The 15568-nt window shown below is 36.3% G+C and overlaps 1 protein-coding gene across 2 annotated transcripts; it reads right to left on the bottom strand.

Annotated features, from left to right (window-relative positions):
* Positions 1–4429: 4429 nt before the first annotated feature.
* LOC133876533 (acyl-CoA-binding domain-containing protein 6-like) lies at positions 4430–11977 on the bottom strand. Of its 2 annotated transcripts, none has more exons than XM_062314826.1 (11): positions 11602–11977; positions 10802–10951; positions 10438–10605; positions 9860–10012; positions 9555–9707; positions 8895–9059; positions 8558–8728; positions 7462–7648; positions 7098–7311; positions 6096–6291; positions 4430–5175 (listed from the first exon to the last, which is right to left on the bottom strand). In XM_062314826.1, the coding sequence occupies exons 1-11, from the start codon at positions 11819–11821 to the stop codon at positions 5138–5140; spliced, it is 1815 nt and encodes a 604-aa protein (XP_062170810.1). In that variant the 5' UTR covers positions 11822–11977; the 3' UTR covers positions 4430–5137. The 2 variants fall into 2 exon arrangements, with proteins under 2 accessions (XP_062170810.1, XP_062170809.1); XM_062314825.1 differs by having other exon boundaries at positions 7098–7323; positions 11602–11976.
* Positions 11978–15568: the final 3591 nt, after the last annotated feature.

The following is a 15568-nucleotide window of genomic DNA, read 5'->3' on the forward strand; positions in this document are numbered from 1 at the left end:
AATTTTCAAACTTTTGGGCATTGTCAAATATTTATGCAATGTACCAATGTTGGTTAGCACCAAAAAATCAGCTATCAACCAATTTTTTTTTTTTTTTTTTCCGAGTTGTTGTATTTATGCTTACTTTTTCCGTTTCTACTGTAACACAGAATGAGCATTTTCAGTCATGAATATTGTAAACACTAGGCTTTGTAATAGAATTGAAGATGAGTTTCTGATTGATTCTTTAATGTTGTACATCGAAAGAGAAATTGGTGCAAAATTTAGTACATATTCAATCATAAATGGTTTTTCAGGATTTAAAAGAACGTCGGGTTCCATTTTGATATGTGATTGAATTGAAAATTGAAATATATGAAGAACAATTATTTTGTCATTTCTTTTGTTTATTTATTTATTTTGTTTTTTTCAACACTGAATGGTTACTAATTTTTTTTTTTGTAAATAAATTTATTTTTCAAACTTAACATAGTTTTCATTCATACTTTGGCCCCCTATTTTAATATATTTTTTATTCATGCTTTGGCCTCTTCCCATAAGAATGTCCGACTCCATCCCTATACATATGTATATATATGATGCCCATCTCTCTACAAATCAATAGCAACTGAGTTGTAGAAAAATAAATGTATGTGTTGGTAGATATAGTTAAGAATTTTGCTTATTTGAGATTTGCTAGGATATTGATTAAAGGAAAATGATGGATTTACAACACCATTATAACAATTACACAACACCCCCTCACATAGGGGTGGGGCCCAGTGTGTGAAGCCCACTCCCATGTGAGGGGGTATTGTGCAATTGTTGTACCGGTGAAGTGTAGGAATCAAACTGACTGGAAAATGCTATTTGCACTTCAGGTGCACAACAGGGGGTGGGCCCCACACACTGGAATCCACCTCCATGTGAGGGAATGTTGTGCCCCTGTTGTGTACTTGAAGGGCAAATAACAAGCCCCAAAGTGACTAGATTTACCATTTCCTATTAGTATAAGTTTTAAAGATAAATAGTTATTTATCGTGGTATTATATCAAAGTTATATTGAGTTCAAATTCTGATTTCACTTTATTTCCTATTTAAAATATTTTGTGTTCTTCTATCATGGATGGGAAGTATGAGTTAATACATGAGGACAGAGTAGTACTTAAATATTACTTAAATAGTTAAGCTTATCATTTTCTATCAGTTTAGACTTTTGAGATAAATAGTAATTTATTATAATATCATAACAGGCGAACTTGACTTCGAATCCTGATTTCACTATATCTACAACATAAATGAAAAAATTCCACATGTAAGGTCTCATTATTGAGAGTGTTCTAAAATTGATTAAGTGATTAAATTTACAATTTAAATTTAAACTTTTAGGACAAATGGTATTGAAATTCATGTAATAGATAGATGTCAATTCATGGTTCCTACTTTTACAGTTTTGGTATCTTTTTCTCTTTTGGTTACTTTGAAAATGATTGTTGTTTAAGTGAATCTTGTTGCTCCCACGTTGTTATCTTCTAGATGGTGAGTGCATATCATTTAACATTTGATGTCAAATCTTTCATTTAAATTTTTTTTAAAAATAAAATAAAATAAAAAATCATTAATTGAACATTATTCACACTAAAAATCAAGCATAAAGTCGTTTGATGAACTCTTGGAGAAGTGATAAAAGTAGTTGTACATGAAGAAGCCTGTTTGTTTCATTTCTCTCTTGATGTCTTAAAACATTGCTTTTGTGGGTGATTCCTACTTCCTCCTGATTTGAAAGAAGTACTCTTCTTTGTTGGTTGCTTTCTGTACCCTTTTTGCCTTGTTTACTTTACACCACGGTATAGTGATTGTATATTGTATCATTATTTTTGCTGTATGTTGTTGCCAGGATAAAGTTTTGCTCGATTATTTCTTCTTCTTCTTCTTCTTCTTTTTTTACTAAATAGGATCGGCCTTGAACAAGGACCAGGATCCTCTCCAGCCAAGAGGAACGGAAGATAAGCCGGTCCTTTATACATAGGGGTATTTTTGTAATTTCATATCCTGGTGCCTTCAACAAAGGTTCAATTTTGATAAATATCGTGCTTTAAGGCACCTTTGAGAATTCAAATCAAGGTTAAGTGATTTCACATTGAAGCCCATTATGAATTAACCCATCCAAAAAATATTAAGGGCTCGTTTGGCTTGCGAAATATGCCTCTATAAGAGAATGATTATTCTTTTATTTGGTAGGGACCTATTCTTAGGAATATCTATTCCCTTACAAAAAAAATGAAACTTATTCATCTTAAAAATTAGAGGAAAATATTATTTTTTATTCTCTTCCAAACTTAAAAAATTAAAACAAAAAACCTTAAACGTTGAATTCTGAGGGTAGCCGACCACCCCAGTCATTGGAAAACCTGGGAGTGGCCTAGCCATCTCCGATCGGCATTGATGGTGGTTGTGACAACCCCCGGAGCTCCTCAGGAGTGGTCGCACCACTCCTAAGCGTCGTTGGGGGTTATCAAGGGTGGTCTTGGCCAACCCCCAATGGCACCTGGGGTGATTACACCACCTCAGAAGCATCGCGAGAGTCCACCACAAGGAGCTCCGAAGGTAGTGCTATCACCCACAGGTTGTGTTGTGGGTGGGTAGCCACCCAATTCATATAATTTAGTTAGGTTAGAGCATCTCCAGCAGTTGGAGTCAAAGTAGCTACTCAAAAAGTATCAATCTTTATTTTAACTACCAGTCTTTTTAAAAACACTCCAACAATAATCACTATTCCACTCTTCATTTTCTTTAAATAATATTTTTTAATATTTTTTTATTGTTTTATTTTCTTTCTCTCCCTCTTCTCTCTCTCTCTCTCCGGTCACTCCTCCTCGCCTCATCTTTCTCCTTGCTCCCCTCTTCTTCACATGTTCCAGAAGCATCTTCCATTTTCAGATCTCTTCTCTATTTTTCCTTTCTTTTCTTCTTCTCCTTCTTTTTTGATTATTTCCCTGCATCTATCTTCCTTCTTAGCCGAACAAGGAGAAAATGAGATCGTGAGACCGAGGGAGAGCTGGGTTCAGCGGGTCAAGCTGATCGCCGGTGAGTCGACTCCGATGGAGCCTGAGGCGCGACTTCCGGTGACTTGAGACACAATTTCCGATAGTTGGAACCTAATTTATGATGTCTAATGGAGGATTTTTTTGGTGAAAATTGAGGTGATTTCTTGTGTTTTTATTAGGAATTATTGTGTGAGAACGACGATGTTGCTGGGGACGGAGGAAAGAAGGGCAACGGTGGTGGAAGAGAGGGAAGGGGTTGGTGGTGTTGACCAAGAGAAACGGAGGAAAGAAGGGCATTAGGACGGAGAGTGACCAAGAGGGACTAAGAGGGAGAGTGAGAAAATATTAATAAAAAAAATTTGTAATGTTGAACAGTGAATAGCCAATGTTAGCTATTTACTATTCACTGTTAAGAAAAAATGGCTAAAGTAGCTAATCTGCTGGAGAGGAAAAAAGGGCCAAAATATTTAAATTGGACTTTTTGGCTAAAATAGAGCATCTGTTGGAGATGCTCTTATGTTGTGGTTGGGCAGCCACCCAATTCATATAATTTAGTTTATATATATATATATATATATATATATATATATATATATATAAGAAATAATGTGAGCTACTTTTTAGTAATTTTGGTTCAATTTCAATTAAAGCATGTGTTGTCACCAAACTAAAAATTATGAATAATGATTTCATTTCACTCTCATCTATTCTCAGTAATAACAAATTTTTTTTTCTAATGAAATACCTATCCCACTTACCAAACAAAGTCTAAAGTTGAAAATAGTCATTTAAAAAAAAAAGTTAGTGATTTGCTTTCATCCACCGGAACAAACTGCAGCCAATCTCATTTATAGAGAAAGTCAAAGTCTAAACGTCCCTTTATCCTCCCATACAACTTTAAAAAAAAAAATCATCCATTGAATTTATAAAAACCCACATGAATGAAATTATAAATCCTACAAATCCAATGTCTAATTTTAATTTCCAGGACTGCTAATGAACTGAATTATTCCTAAACAACTCTAACTCAACTTCATTATTTAATTACTTACACCCAAAAAAAAAAAAAAAAAACCACTTCATTATTTAACTATTAAGTTGAGCTTGAGTCTCATTTTTAAGTTTATTCAATTATGGATTAATAATAGATATAAGAATTGGCTTATATATTTTGACTTCTAATTTTAAGTAAAAATCTTATAAATAACTTCTGGTCATTCTTTCATAAAGAATATATACAAATTACACTTGGTGTAATTATATCAGTTTATAACTTTTGATTAGAGCAATATTTTGTTGAACACTCGAACCCGCCATTAACATTTATTAAAAAATAAAATGCGTATCCAATTAACGTAAAGAGATGCATTATAAATGTATGGAAGACATTTAATCTAATGGACTTGTCAAAGGGAGGTCATTTATATAAGAGAAGTAATCTTTTGACTGTTACTTTCATCTCCTATTGAAGATACTGAAGCTAATAGAAACCATGACTTACTGATGCAGAATTACCTTTACAGAAGTAAAAATAAACCAGTCACAAAGATGTATTTTCCTGTGAAGCTTGAAGAGTAGACAACTTTCTCAAAAAGCTCCAATGTAATACAAAAATAATAATGAGCCTCCAAAAAACTTCTCCAGAAAATTTTGCAGGAACTAATTTCTATCAAAAACAGATTTGGTAGATTGGAAGAAAACATTTAGAGTAATTGAAGGTATTTTGACATCTCATGGAAAAGATGGAGCCAGCACAAGTATGTGCATTGCTGCAAAGCCATTGATTCTTTTGCTGCAAAGAAGATACCCATAGTAGTTACCAACTTATAATTAGCAACCTTTTTTTTCCTTTTTTTCCTTTTTTCCGAAGTAAATTAAGAATTCAGCCGTCTCAGACTCAAACTTCTACGTACTACAGTTAATCATGATCTTAGGATTGAAAACATTTAAAATCATGGACCGTTAAGGGGTAGCAGATCACTCCAGTTAGCATTTCTGTATATCACCTGTCATATCCATCTATGATCACCTTGCAACGACGAATGTACAAATGGCTGGTGCTTTGTGTTTTCGGTTATGTTCAGAAGTCAACCTTGACCAATGTTCCAAATTCATTTTGCTGGATCACTAGTAGCAGCTGTCCTGTCATCTGCCATCACATGATAGAATGGCTATCAGTTCATCAGAACATTTTGATTTATATCCAAACATGCAGTAACCAAATTATGGACAATCCTCTAATGTTCCTAAATTACATTTTCCTTCTTGATATGTCCAAAATTGTTGTCCATGATAAATAGCAAATCAATTTCGAGTAAAAGCCTTCAGTATGCTGCCAACTACATATAAGAGACAATTAACCCACTTTTCCGATGACGAACAATTTTAGGAATGGAAAAGCATTTAAGGCACCTTCCTAAAAACTGTGCTCTTTCAATACGGAATATAGCTTTGAGACAGAGGTAGTAGTAAAGATATATTAACTACAATAGCAGTTAAGCCACAGGAAGTTCAAACATTTTACTTTCCTGGCTTTCAAAGATGAATAGAAATCTTTTTTCTTGGAATATAAACATTTACTTCCCTATTTGCTACCTAAAAGCATTTGGAATAAATATATTTATTTTCCAGAACATTTTTCATGATAAGGTCACCATATTATGATATCTCCTGCTTTTGTTCTGATTTCTTGTACCAATACTTGTACTCAAAGAACAAGTAAATCATAGTTAGATCTTTTAATCTCCACGCAATTTCAAATTGAGAGATAACATGATTGTCAAAATCAAATCATTTAATGAACCAATTACTAAATGAATATAATAGCCTGCAACATCACTTGGGCTACTTATTAAACAATTAAACAACAATCTATGAACTATCAAATGAGAATCATAAAGTGGTGCAATCATAGAGAGTTCAATGACTAAAAGCAAGAAGCCAATCAGTTTTATGTCTGAGCTAGCTAGAATATTAAATGCAATTAAATAAATCACACTGTAATATGTATGCACAGATTCACAGACAGTAACAGGCCTAGAAGAGACTGATTAGTCATTACAGGCATACCCTGGCTTGGAAATGAAGTGACAGTATCGTTGGCTGCAGCAGATGTGTTCTCTTTCGGAACTTCAGTATTGCAGTTTGGAATGTCATTTGTCTTATCCTCTCTTGGAACTTCATTGTTGGAACTAGGTGCATCATTTTTTTGATCATCTTCCAGATTCAAAGAGGGAGGCACCGACTGTTCTGGGCTTACATCAACCTGCAGTAAGTCCAAACTTAGAATGTAATTTTTGGCTGAGATGAAGTTAGGACAGCCTGCATTAGACCAATCCTAGTGTGCATACAAATGCATGGTCAACAAGTCATCTTATTGTAAAGCAGATAACTAGTATGATGCATGTGTTGTCATGCATGCATGTAATGTCATGAAAATGATAAGCAAAAAAGTAAACTCATATCCCTCCCCCCTCCCCCCACCCCCCAAAATATATATATATATATATATATATATATATATATATATATATTTTCCCCATTTTCAATCACAGTTAACCACACCATTACACCCAGGGCAGAATTTTTTTTCTTGAAAAGTGTACAACACACAAAACAGAACTGTGATGAAGTTGGGATCGATGCAAATACATCATCACATAAGAAAAGAATGCATAAGATTTGACCTTTGGTGGGGAAACCATTCTCAAGTGCTCCAAAAGCATATCAAATTTGTATTGATGAACTGATGCAGACAAGAATGAGAACCATTTCTATGGTGTGAGCAATACGCATTGAGTTGACAGAATGAATTTTATAAACCAGAACCAAAATATAATTCATCATAAAGAAGACAATTTGTGGCTATATTTCCGTCTATATTTCTTGGCAGCCCGTCTGTTTCAAGTGATCTCCAACTTATGAAGTTAAGAGTATGTAATGCCACTTGGTCAGTGTAACTGGATCTCATGTTTGAAAACTTGCTGTTCTTTCTTTCTTTTTCTTTTTCTTTTGTTTCTGCCAAGAGTAGCTTCTAGGAGTCTCCCCAACATAAAGGAAAGAAGATCACACCTTAGGGGGCTGAGATGCATCAGAAGATGCTGGATTCTTTAAAACAGGAACAGCAGCAGCTTCTTTCGTGGGCTCATGTGATGCAGAATCCTTTCCATGAACACCATCTACCTGTCCGTGATTTACCACATCCTGCTTGTAAGTTCTTGAAGTTTTTGATTTGCTGTTGCAATCTCCATTTGAAATAACACCAACTTCCCCAGCAGCCCTCTTCCTGATTTGAGAACTGCAGTATCAAAACTTATAACCTAAATATCTTAAGAAAACTTTTTTTGATAAGTACATATCTCAAGAAAACTTGGTCATGGCTATTTATACTGAATTGCTAAAATGAAGCGAATACAAAATGACATTATATCCTCACCTACTTAAATTATAATTAGCTATATGGTAAGAGTTTGACTTGTTGGAAAACAATATTCCACGAAGAGGCTTTCCATCAATGACAGTTTCAATAGTATATCCAACTGGTATGTTTTCAGTAACCTTGGCTTGAAATGTCTTCTTTCCTTGAAGAGATTGGGATTGATGCCATGGGAAATCTTGTTTGCCTGCAATTAAAGGACCAGAATTTAGGTACATGCGTCCTAATATCCTGTTCAACTACACAAGTTTTATAAACATTACTTATATTCTTTTTTTTGATAAGTAACATTACTTGCATTCTTTTAGCCCTTAAACCAATAATTGCCAAATCACACTATTATGCAAGTCCCCAATGACATTAAATAACTATAGCATATTTACGATTAGAATTAGACCATAAACTATTTGTCACACCAAATTGACTCCTGAACACTTACACAAGTTTGATCAAGACACCATGACTTGAGAAGCATTTATACTTCACTATAATTGCGAAAGTCTCTATGCATGAAGATGAACATGCACTGGGGAAAACATATGCGATTAGAACTCTGACGAGACTTCAGGACCTTAACTTTAATTCACGACCCATGCCTTTTCCTAATTTAGGGTTAAGTCTAATTGTTCATGCATGCAAATTGGCATTAAAGAAAACACATGCCATTGATTAAAATATTTTGGGAATCTTTTATTGGAAACTTCTGTCCCAATACTTGTTACCACACTACATTCATGAATGATTTTTGACGAAATAGTGAATAGTTTCATATTATAATTGGCACATCAAAAGGAATTACAGTTTTTAAAGCCAGCTCTCCCTCATCTATTTCCATTTCTTGGAATTCAATGGAAAAGAAAAAGAAAAAGAACAGGCCTGTGATCAAGCCGGAACCTAAAAGGCCCAAGAGGCTCACATATTGAAGCCACTGAATCAACTTATATACAACAACAACAAAAATACACCCTTTTTTTTATACATGCAGCAAAAGATCTACTTAGATACATTATCATCATTAATTATGGAAATATGTACAAAGAACTTAAACTCTATGCAAGGACATTATGAAGAATTCACATAAGAAGAATGTTCTTACCTGGTTGGCCATAACTAGGCAAGAAGATAGGTTGGCATATCTCAGCATCCCCCCCAATCCTTACCAGCGCTTTGTCATTTGCATGAGTGAGATTTTGCTCCTGACACTTTAGTTTCAATTGCTTCCTCAGAGATAACTTATCTAGCCTCCATTCTTTTTCCCTGGTAAGTCCTAAAAATTAGATATTGTACAAGATTAGTGACAGGCTTTAAAATTCCACATTCGAGTCATTAATTTCAAGAACCTTTTTCTCTGGTAAATTAATTCCCAGAACCAAATATTACTAGAAGCAGGGGGGGAAAAATAGCTCTGAGGTAAATGTAAAGATATGATAAACCTGTGTATAAGTAATACATGTCATCCAGAGCCTCAAGACTCTTATTGCAACCACCTATAAACACAAGGACACCACCCTTCACTGGATCCAAACAGTCACCAGCCACAGAAAATCTAGCAGAAGGTCCATCACCTGTAGTGATCACCTTAGTCCATGCACCAGTATCTGCACCAGTTATGGAAGATGGTGGATAATACAGAGGATATTCATAAAAAACTATACATATATAATAGCATATTGCTAATTTTATCAGCTCCTTCCTAAATAAGCCACTTGGATGAAAAATAAGTAGTTAAAAATGCTATATATCCCAAAGTAAGCAAACAAGAACAGTGATCAGAGCAACAAGAAGCCACACAGCTAACAAAGATCTAAAAACAAATGTCAACTAAATATTTGGCTTTGGCCATCTACAGATTTTTATTTTCACTTTTCCTAAATTGTTTACCAAGCTTGTGACAATCAATTAGAATGTAGTAATATTTCATAGTCATTCTGTGGATCCACCTTTTACTGAAGAGAACTCAAAATGTCATTGTATGTCTCTCCACATAATGATCACCTTAGGTTTCTAATACAAAGATTCTTGCGGTACAATATCATGGAGGAACAAACTGAATAGTTGTCTAGACATGAAAACATGATAATTTTGATACTTACCAACATCAAGCACATAAAGGTCATTGTAAAGATTTTGAGCATCTGTAAATCCCCCAAAAACAAACAAGTTTTTGCCAAAAGCAACAGTCGCATGACCAGCTCGGGGGGCCAACAGATGGCCTGAAGTGCTCAGCTCCCTCCAAATCAGAGTATCTAATGAAATAAATCGCAAGAATACAATTACCAAAAAGTGTATGCAATGTATAATTTATAGTCCTCAAGGAGGGCACAAACAAGTTTTAATAAAGAACAATTTCTGAATTATATTGGGAATTAAACTTGGGAATTTAAGAAAATTATAAGACCTGTATCAAGAACATGGACGTCAGACAAATAATAATCATGGGCATCTTCACCACCAATAACAATGATATTGTTCTTCCAAGATGAGCAAGTGTGGCTATCGCGAGGAGATGGTGGAGTGCCTGAGGTCGCAGCGCGTTTCCACACAAATGTCTCTACAAGAGAAAAAGAAAAAGGATGACCATCTTCTTTTATCCACTTTCAGATGATACATCTGCCAAAATAGTTCCAGAATAATATCTGACCAAGATGTCCTATGCCTTGAGTACTCCCTCCAGCCCCCCACCCACCACAAAAAGAGGGGAAAAAACCTAATGAAGGTGGGACTGAAAAATAGGTCTCTAGAAACTCTACAAGGAAGTCAACTGCCACCTTCACAACTTAAGTTCTTCCCAAAATGTGTTTAAAAATAATACTCATGCAAGATGAGAAACCCACACAAGTCAATTTTAATTGTTACCATCTATGAGGGTATCCCATATGGATCCATACTTAAAGATCATACTGTGAGCTAGTGATCAGAGTAGTTCAAACCAATCCCTACCGCAGAGAGTAGCAACAGGCTGTGTAGAAAACTTACCTGTATTCAAAACGTAAAGATCATTGTAGTATATTTCATCATTGTTATCTGCAGACTTCCCACAGCCACCAAATACGAATAGACGTTTACCAACAAGGGCTGCAGTATGACCCTCCCTTGCCTCTGGTCCATCACCTCTTAAACTTGGAGATATCCATGTCCGTGAAGCTATGAATATGTTAAACACATTAGCAAATAATGACACTAGTGGAATTTGCAATTAAGAGATCGAGAAAAATGAAATTATAAATCACATAAATGAGTGTTTCAAGCTTCATGTCCTAAGGACACCAATCAAAATGAAACTTAGGAAGCAGATTAACTGGTTGTGGGAAAAGGCTAATAACCAAAATAAATAACTTACATGTATCTAGTATATGCAAATCCTTGAGAGGATTCATCCCATCTGTACCCCCAAATACAAAAAGATTATCACCAACGGTGGTGCAGCTGTGACTGTCCCTTGGAGTGGGCGGTATGCCTTTAATCAGAGGCTGACTCCATGTCTGATTAGCTGCAAATCACGAATAGAAACGAGAGAATGAACAATATTTAGACGAATATGAAAGAACACCAAAGCAAATGCTACAAGTAAAATAAAACAGGGGAAAAAAACGAATTGAAATAAAGCCAATGGTGTCCATTGACAACACATCGCAAACCATAGGAACCCCACTAAGAAAATTAAGAGTACAAAATTGTAATTTATTAATTTGCTGCGATGGGTGCAACAAAATTTTCCTAAAACCTATCAAAGGCATAGGTATAAAAGGACATTGGTTGATTCTAAAGAACAAAAGCCACAAAAAATGGGAATTCAACTATAAAGAATCCTCCCAAATCAACTTCAATAGCAAATACAGGGAGGCATTAACGCCTAGAATTAATACTATACAAGAACCTATCACAACATTAATGTCAAACAACAAGACCCATAAAAATTTAACTAACATAAACCAACCAAAAAAACCTAAACGAACACGTCCAACGCCATCCCCACAAAGATTAAGCAACGGGGAATATCAAAAAGATTCAAACTTTGACTCCAAACATGACAACAATGCCAAACCCAATATTTACAAACCCTATAATAAAAGCGGCAAACCAATGAAGATAGTCTGAGGGAAGCCCAGGAATCTCGGGGCCAAAATTTTGAAGACCCACCAGTGTCAAAGACGTGTACTTGGTTGGTCTGGCAGTTATCCCTGCCATACCCCCCAAAGACATAGAGAAATCTGCCTCCTTTGATGGCGTTGCAGGTGTGACCCCACCTCTTTCCTGGCCCAGATATCTCTCCCACCTGTTGTTGTTGTTGTTGAGCTCCTCCCAGGCTGTGTTTGGGGTGGAGCTGGACCCTTTCCCACCTCATATTCCGAGAATCCATGGTAAAATAGAGAGACCCAGTTAGGGAGAAAGTGCAAAAGAGTGAAAAAAAATTTATTGGGACACTGTAATCACTAATCAGGGAAAGAAATGGAGAGAGGGTTTTTGGGATTGAGTGGATTTTGAGTTCATGCAAAGAGAAGAGATAACCAAAAGAACACTCAAAAAAATAAATATATAAATAATAATAATAATAATAAAATAAGGGGGGCGATGCAAGTGTCGTTATGTATGGGGACTGGGGAGGAAAAAAAAAGTTTTTTAGGGCACCTGAGAAGAGGGGATTAATATTAATTAAATTTTTTTTGTTAATTAATTAATAAAATTATTACTGCTATTTATTATTTAGAATTTACCTTTAATTTAACGTGTAATTAATAAGAGAGTGAAGTGTCAGAGACTGGTGGGAGAGAGGAGTTTCAAATCCGAGGGAGTCGGATGGGGTTGAAAAGTGCAGATTGCGTGGCACGCGGAGAGTGGTTCGATGTAGGGTTCATCTTCGGTGGGCCCACCGCAAAAAGGGGTCACCCCATCTTCACACGTGGCAAAGGAAGTGGACTTGATGTCTGTCATTTCCTAGAATCCCTATTTTTTTTTTTTTTTGAACTATTAATTCTAAGCAATTTCTTTCTTTTTTTTTTTCCAAAAAAAAAAAATTCAAAAGGAGAAGATTACAAGCATACTCTCCACTTCCGATACAAGGAATGGAGGGTGGGAGTAGGAGTGTGCAGATTAACCGATTACCACCTATCGACCGTCTACCGAACCGCGACCGAACCGAAATTAACCGCCTACCAACTTAACCGACAAAATTCGGTTCGGTAATCGAAAGAGAATCTTTTTACCGAAATGTGGTCGGTTCGGTATTCAGTCGGTTAACCGACTTTCCGAACCGGCCCGAACCGGAAATTGACCGACCCATTGACCGGTCGGTTAACCGACCGCCTATAGCGAAACGACGTCGTTTTAGTGATAAAGAAACGATGTCGTTTTGTATGGAGTATATATTCATCGCATTCTTCATTTCTTGCTCTTCATTAATCATCAGTTTCGAACTTTCGAGTCCGTGAACCTCCTTGCCCATTGCCCAGATTGCCCAGTTGCCCTTAACCTAACCTTGACGGCGTTGACGCCTTGACGGAAGGCTTTTGGGCTTTGGCAGGCCGGCTATCCCGACTCCAGTGATTTGGCCATTCCCAGATCCCATCTCCGCCTACCGGTTACCGCAGCGCCTCCCCGGGACCCAAAGTCCCCACGAGTCCACGACCCCACGGTCCCCACCTAGCACCTGGCCAGTGGCCACCTGTGAGTCGATGACCTAGTCACTTGCCCAGTGCCGAGTCGCCGAGTGCTCAGTGCAACCGCAGCTCGTAGGCGTGCAGCAGTGCTCAGTGCCGAGTCTGCCGAGTGCCGACTGCCCTCTTCTGAGTCTTCTCCGAATCTCCGGTAGCTCTCTCTCTCTCTCAATCTCTTTCTCTTAGTCTTAATTTTTTTTTTATGTATCATACCATCATTTTTAATTTTTTTTGATGTATCATTTTTAATTTTTTTTGAAACAGCCAATCGGCTGTCGGCCATTGCAGAGCAAGTTAGGAACTGCCGAACTTAGGTAATTTGTATTACCTAATTTTTTTTATGTACTGATTCTACTGAACATTGAACAAGAAAATTTTTGACTTGGACAAAATTAGGCAATACAAATGTTTGTTAAACACATTCTTATTTCTTAAAATGCAATTTCAAATCTTTGTTAAACACAAGAATTGTATTAGTTTTTTTTTTTTTTGGATAGGTAGGAATTAACAATATTCCCATAAGTCCATAACAGTCAGTTTCTGGCTTTGTGTTTACTGTTTAGGAAGTCTTTCTGTTCATTGTAATTTGGCCCTTTGGGGTATTTTAATGAAGGTTGATTCCTGATTTTTTTTTTTTTTTTTTATGCAAATTAGGTAGCCAAGAGGCAAGAGCAAATTAGTACAGTTTAATCCTAGAAACTAGAAAGATAGGGGTGAAGTTTGACTTGGACTCATGTGATTTATGGTAGATGATCAACTTGTTGGAAAATAAAAAATAAATAAATAAAAATCTTTCTTCAAATTTGTATGCTATGACTATGACTCTATGAGAATATGAGATGACACTGAATTGTAATATATGTGTAGCATCTTGAATAATTATTTGTGTCTTGAAGTAAATCTCCATATGTAATTTGTTGATGTGATCCTTTCAATAAGAAATTTTGATAAACCTCTAAGTTCTCTAACGATCTTTGGAATGCTTGAGCTTTTCATGGTAGTATGAAAAGTTTGATCATTATTTTTTTTTTTCATAATTCAGATGGTCAGATGGATGCACCTACACCTACATCTATGGATATTGGTACCTCTACACCTACACCTGCACTTGCACCTGCATATGCATCTGCACCTGCATCTGCATCTGCATCTGCACCTGCATCATCAGTAGTTGCATTTTGTTATCCATCTTCTCCTATTGATAGTTCAATAGGTATTGAAGAAAGCATTGTGTTGAAAGTGATTCTGATGAGTTGGAGACGGATACACAAGGGATTAGATGTGCTGGTCATGGTGGACGACCACCACTCCCTAAGAACAAAAGAAAAAGAAATGGTAGGAAAAAATCCATGGTGTGACAACATTTTACTAAGGATCTAGAAAGTCCTGCAGATAAACCTGTGGCACATTATAATTATTGTGGGGCTGACTACAAATGTCACGGAAAGAGCAATGGCACCTCTAACATATTGTACCATATCAAAGCATGCCAACAGTACAAGGCATTATTAGCTAATCAAGATGTATCTCAATCTAAGTTCACTTTTGAGTCTGTGCCAAGTGAGGGTGATGGTGGTACTAGTTGTAAGAACCTAATGATTGCGAAGTACTCTGAAAAAATCATTAGGGAGACGCTTTGTGAGATGATTATTGTGGATGAAATGCCTTTTTCAACTGTGGATAGGATGGGGTTTAAGAAATTGTTCAAGGTTCTTGAGCAGCGATTTAGGCTTCCTTCTCGCTATACATTGATGAGGGATTGTGCCAAGTTGTATATGCGGATTAAGGAAACAATGAAGACCAAGTTTTTGAAAACTAGTCAAAGGGTTTGTTTGACCACTGACACATGGACTTCGATTCAAAATATGAATTACATGTGCATCACTGGACATTTCATTGATCCTAGTTGGAAATATCAAAAAAGAATATTGGCATTTTGCCAAGTGTCGGATCACAAGGGGTTAACGATTGCGAAAGAATTGGAGCAATGTTTGGAGGAATGGGGGATTCCAGGGTTATTGATAATATCACTTGACAATGCAAGTGCAAATGATATTGCAGTTGATTGTTTTAAAAAGCGGACTATGGCCAATAATGGAGTTATTTGTCGCCATGAATTTATTCATGTAAGGTGTTGTGCACATATTATCAATTTAATTGTGCATGAGGGATTGAAAGATGTAGATGATTCAATCATAAGGATCCGAAATATGGTGAATTATGTAAAGGGATCCCCTCAAAGATTGGCCATTTTCAAGTCTTGTGCGGAAAGGAAGACAGCTAGGTATCATGCTTCATTGGTTCTTGATGTTCCAACTCGATGGAACTCTACTTATATGATGTTGGATGTGGTAGAGAAGTATGAAAGTGCATTTGAACTAATGTTAGATGAAGATGTTAGTTTTGGGAACTACTTGTGTGAGGATGGTGGAGGGAGAAGGGGGTTGGGGGTT

This window comes from Alnus glutinosa, chromosome 8 (genome assembly GCF_958979055.1).
Source record: "Alnus glutinosa chromosome 8, dhAlnGlut1.1, whole genome shotgun sequence".
Taxonomy (NCBI): Eukaryota; Viridiplantae; Streptophyta; class Magnoliopsida; order Fagales; family Betulaceae; genus Alnus; species Alnus glutinosa.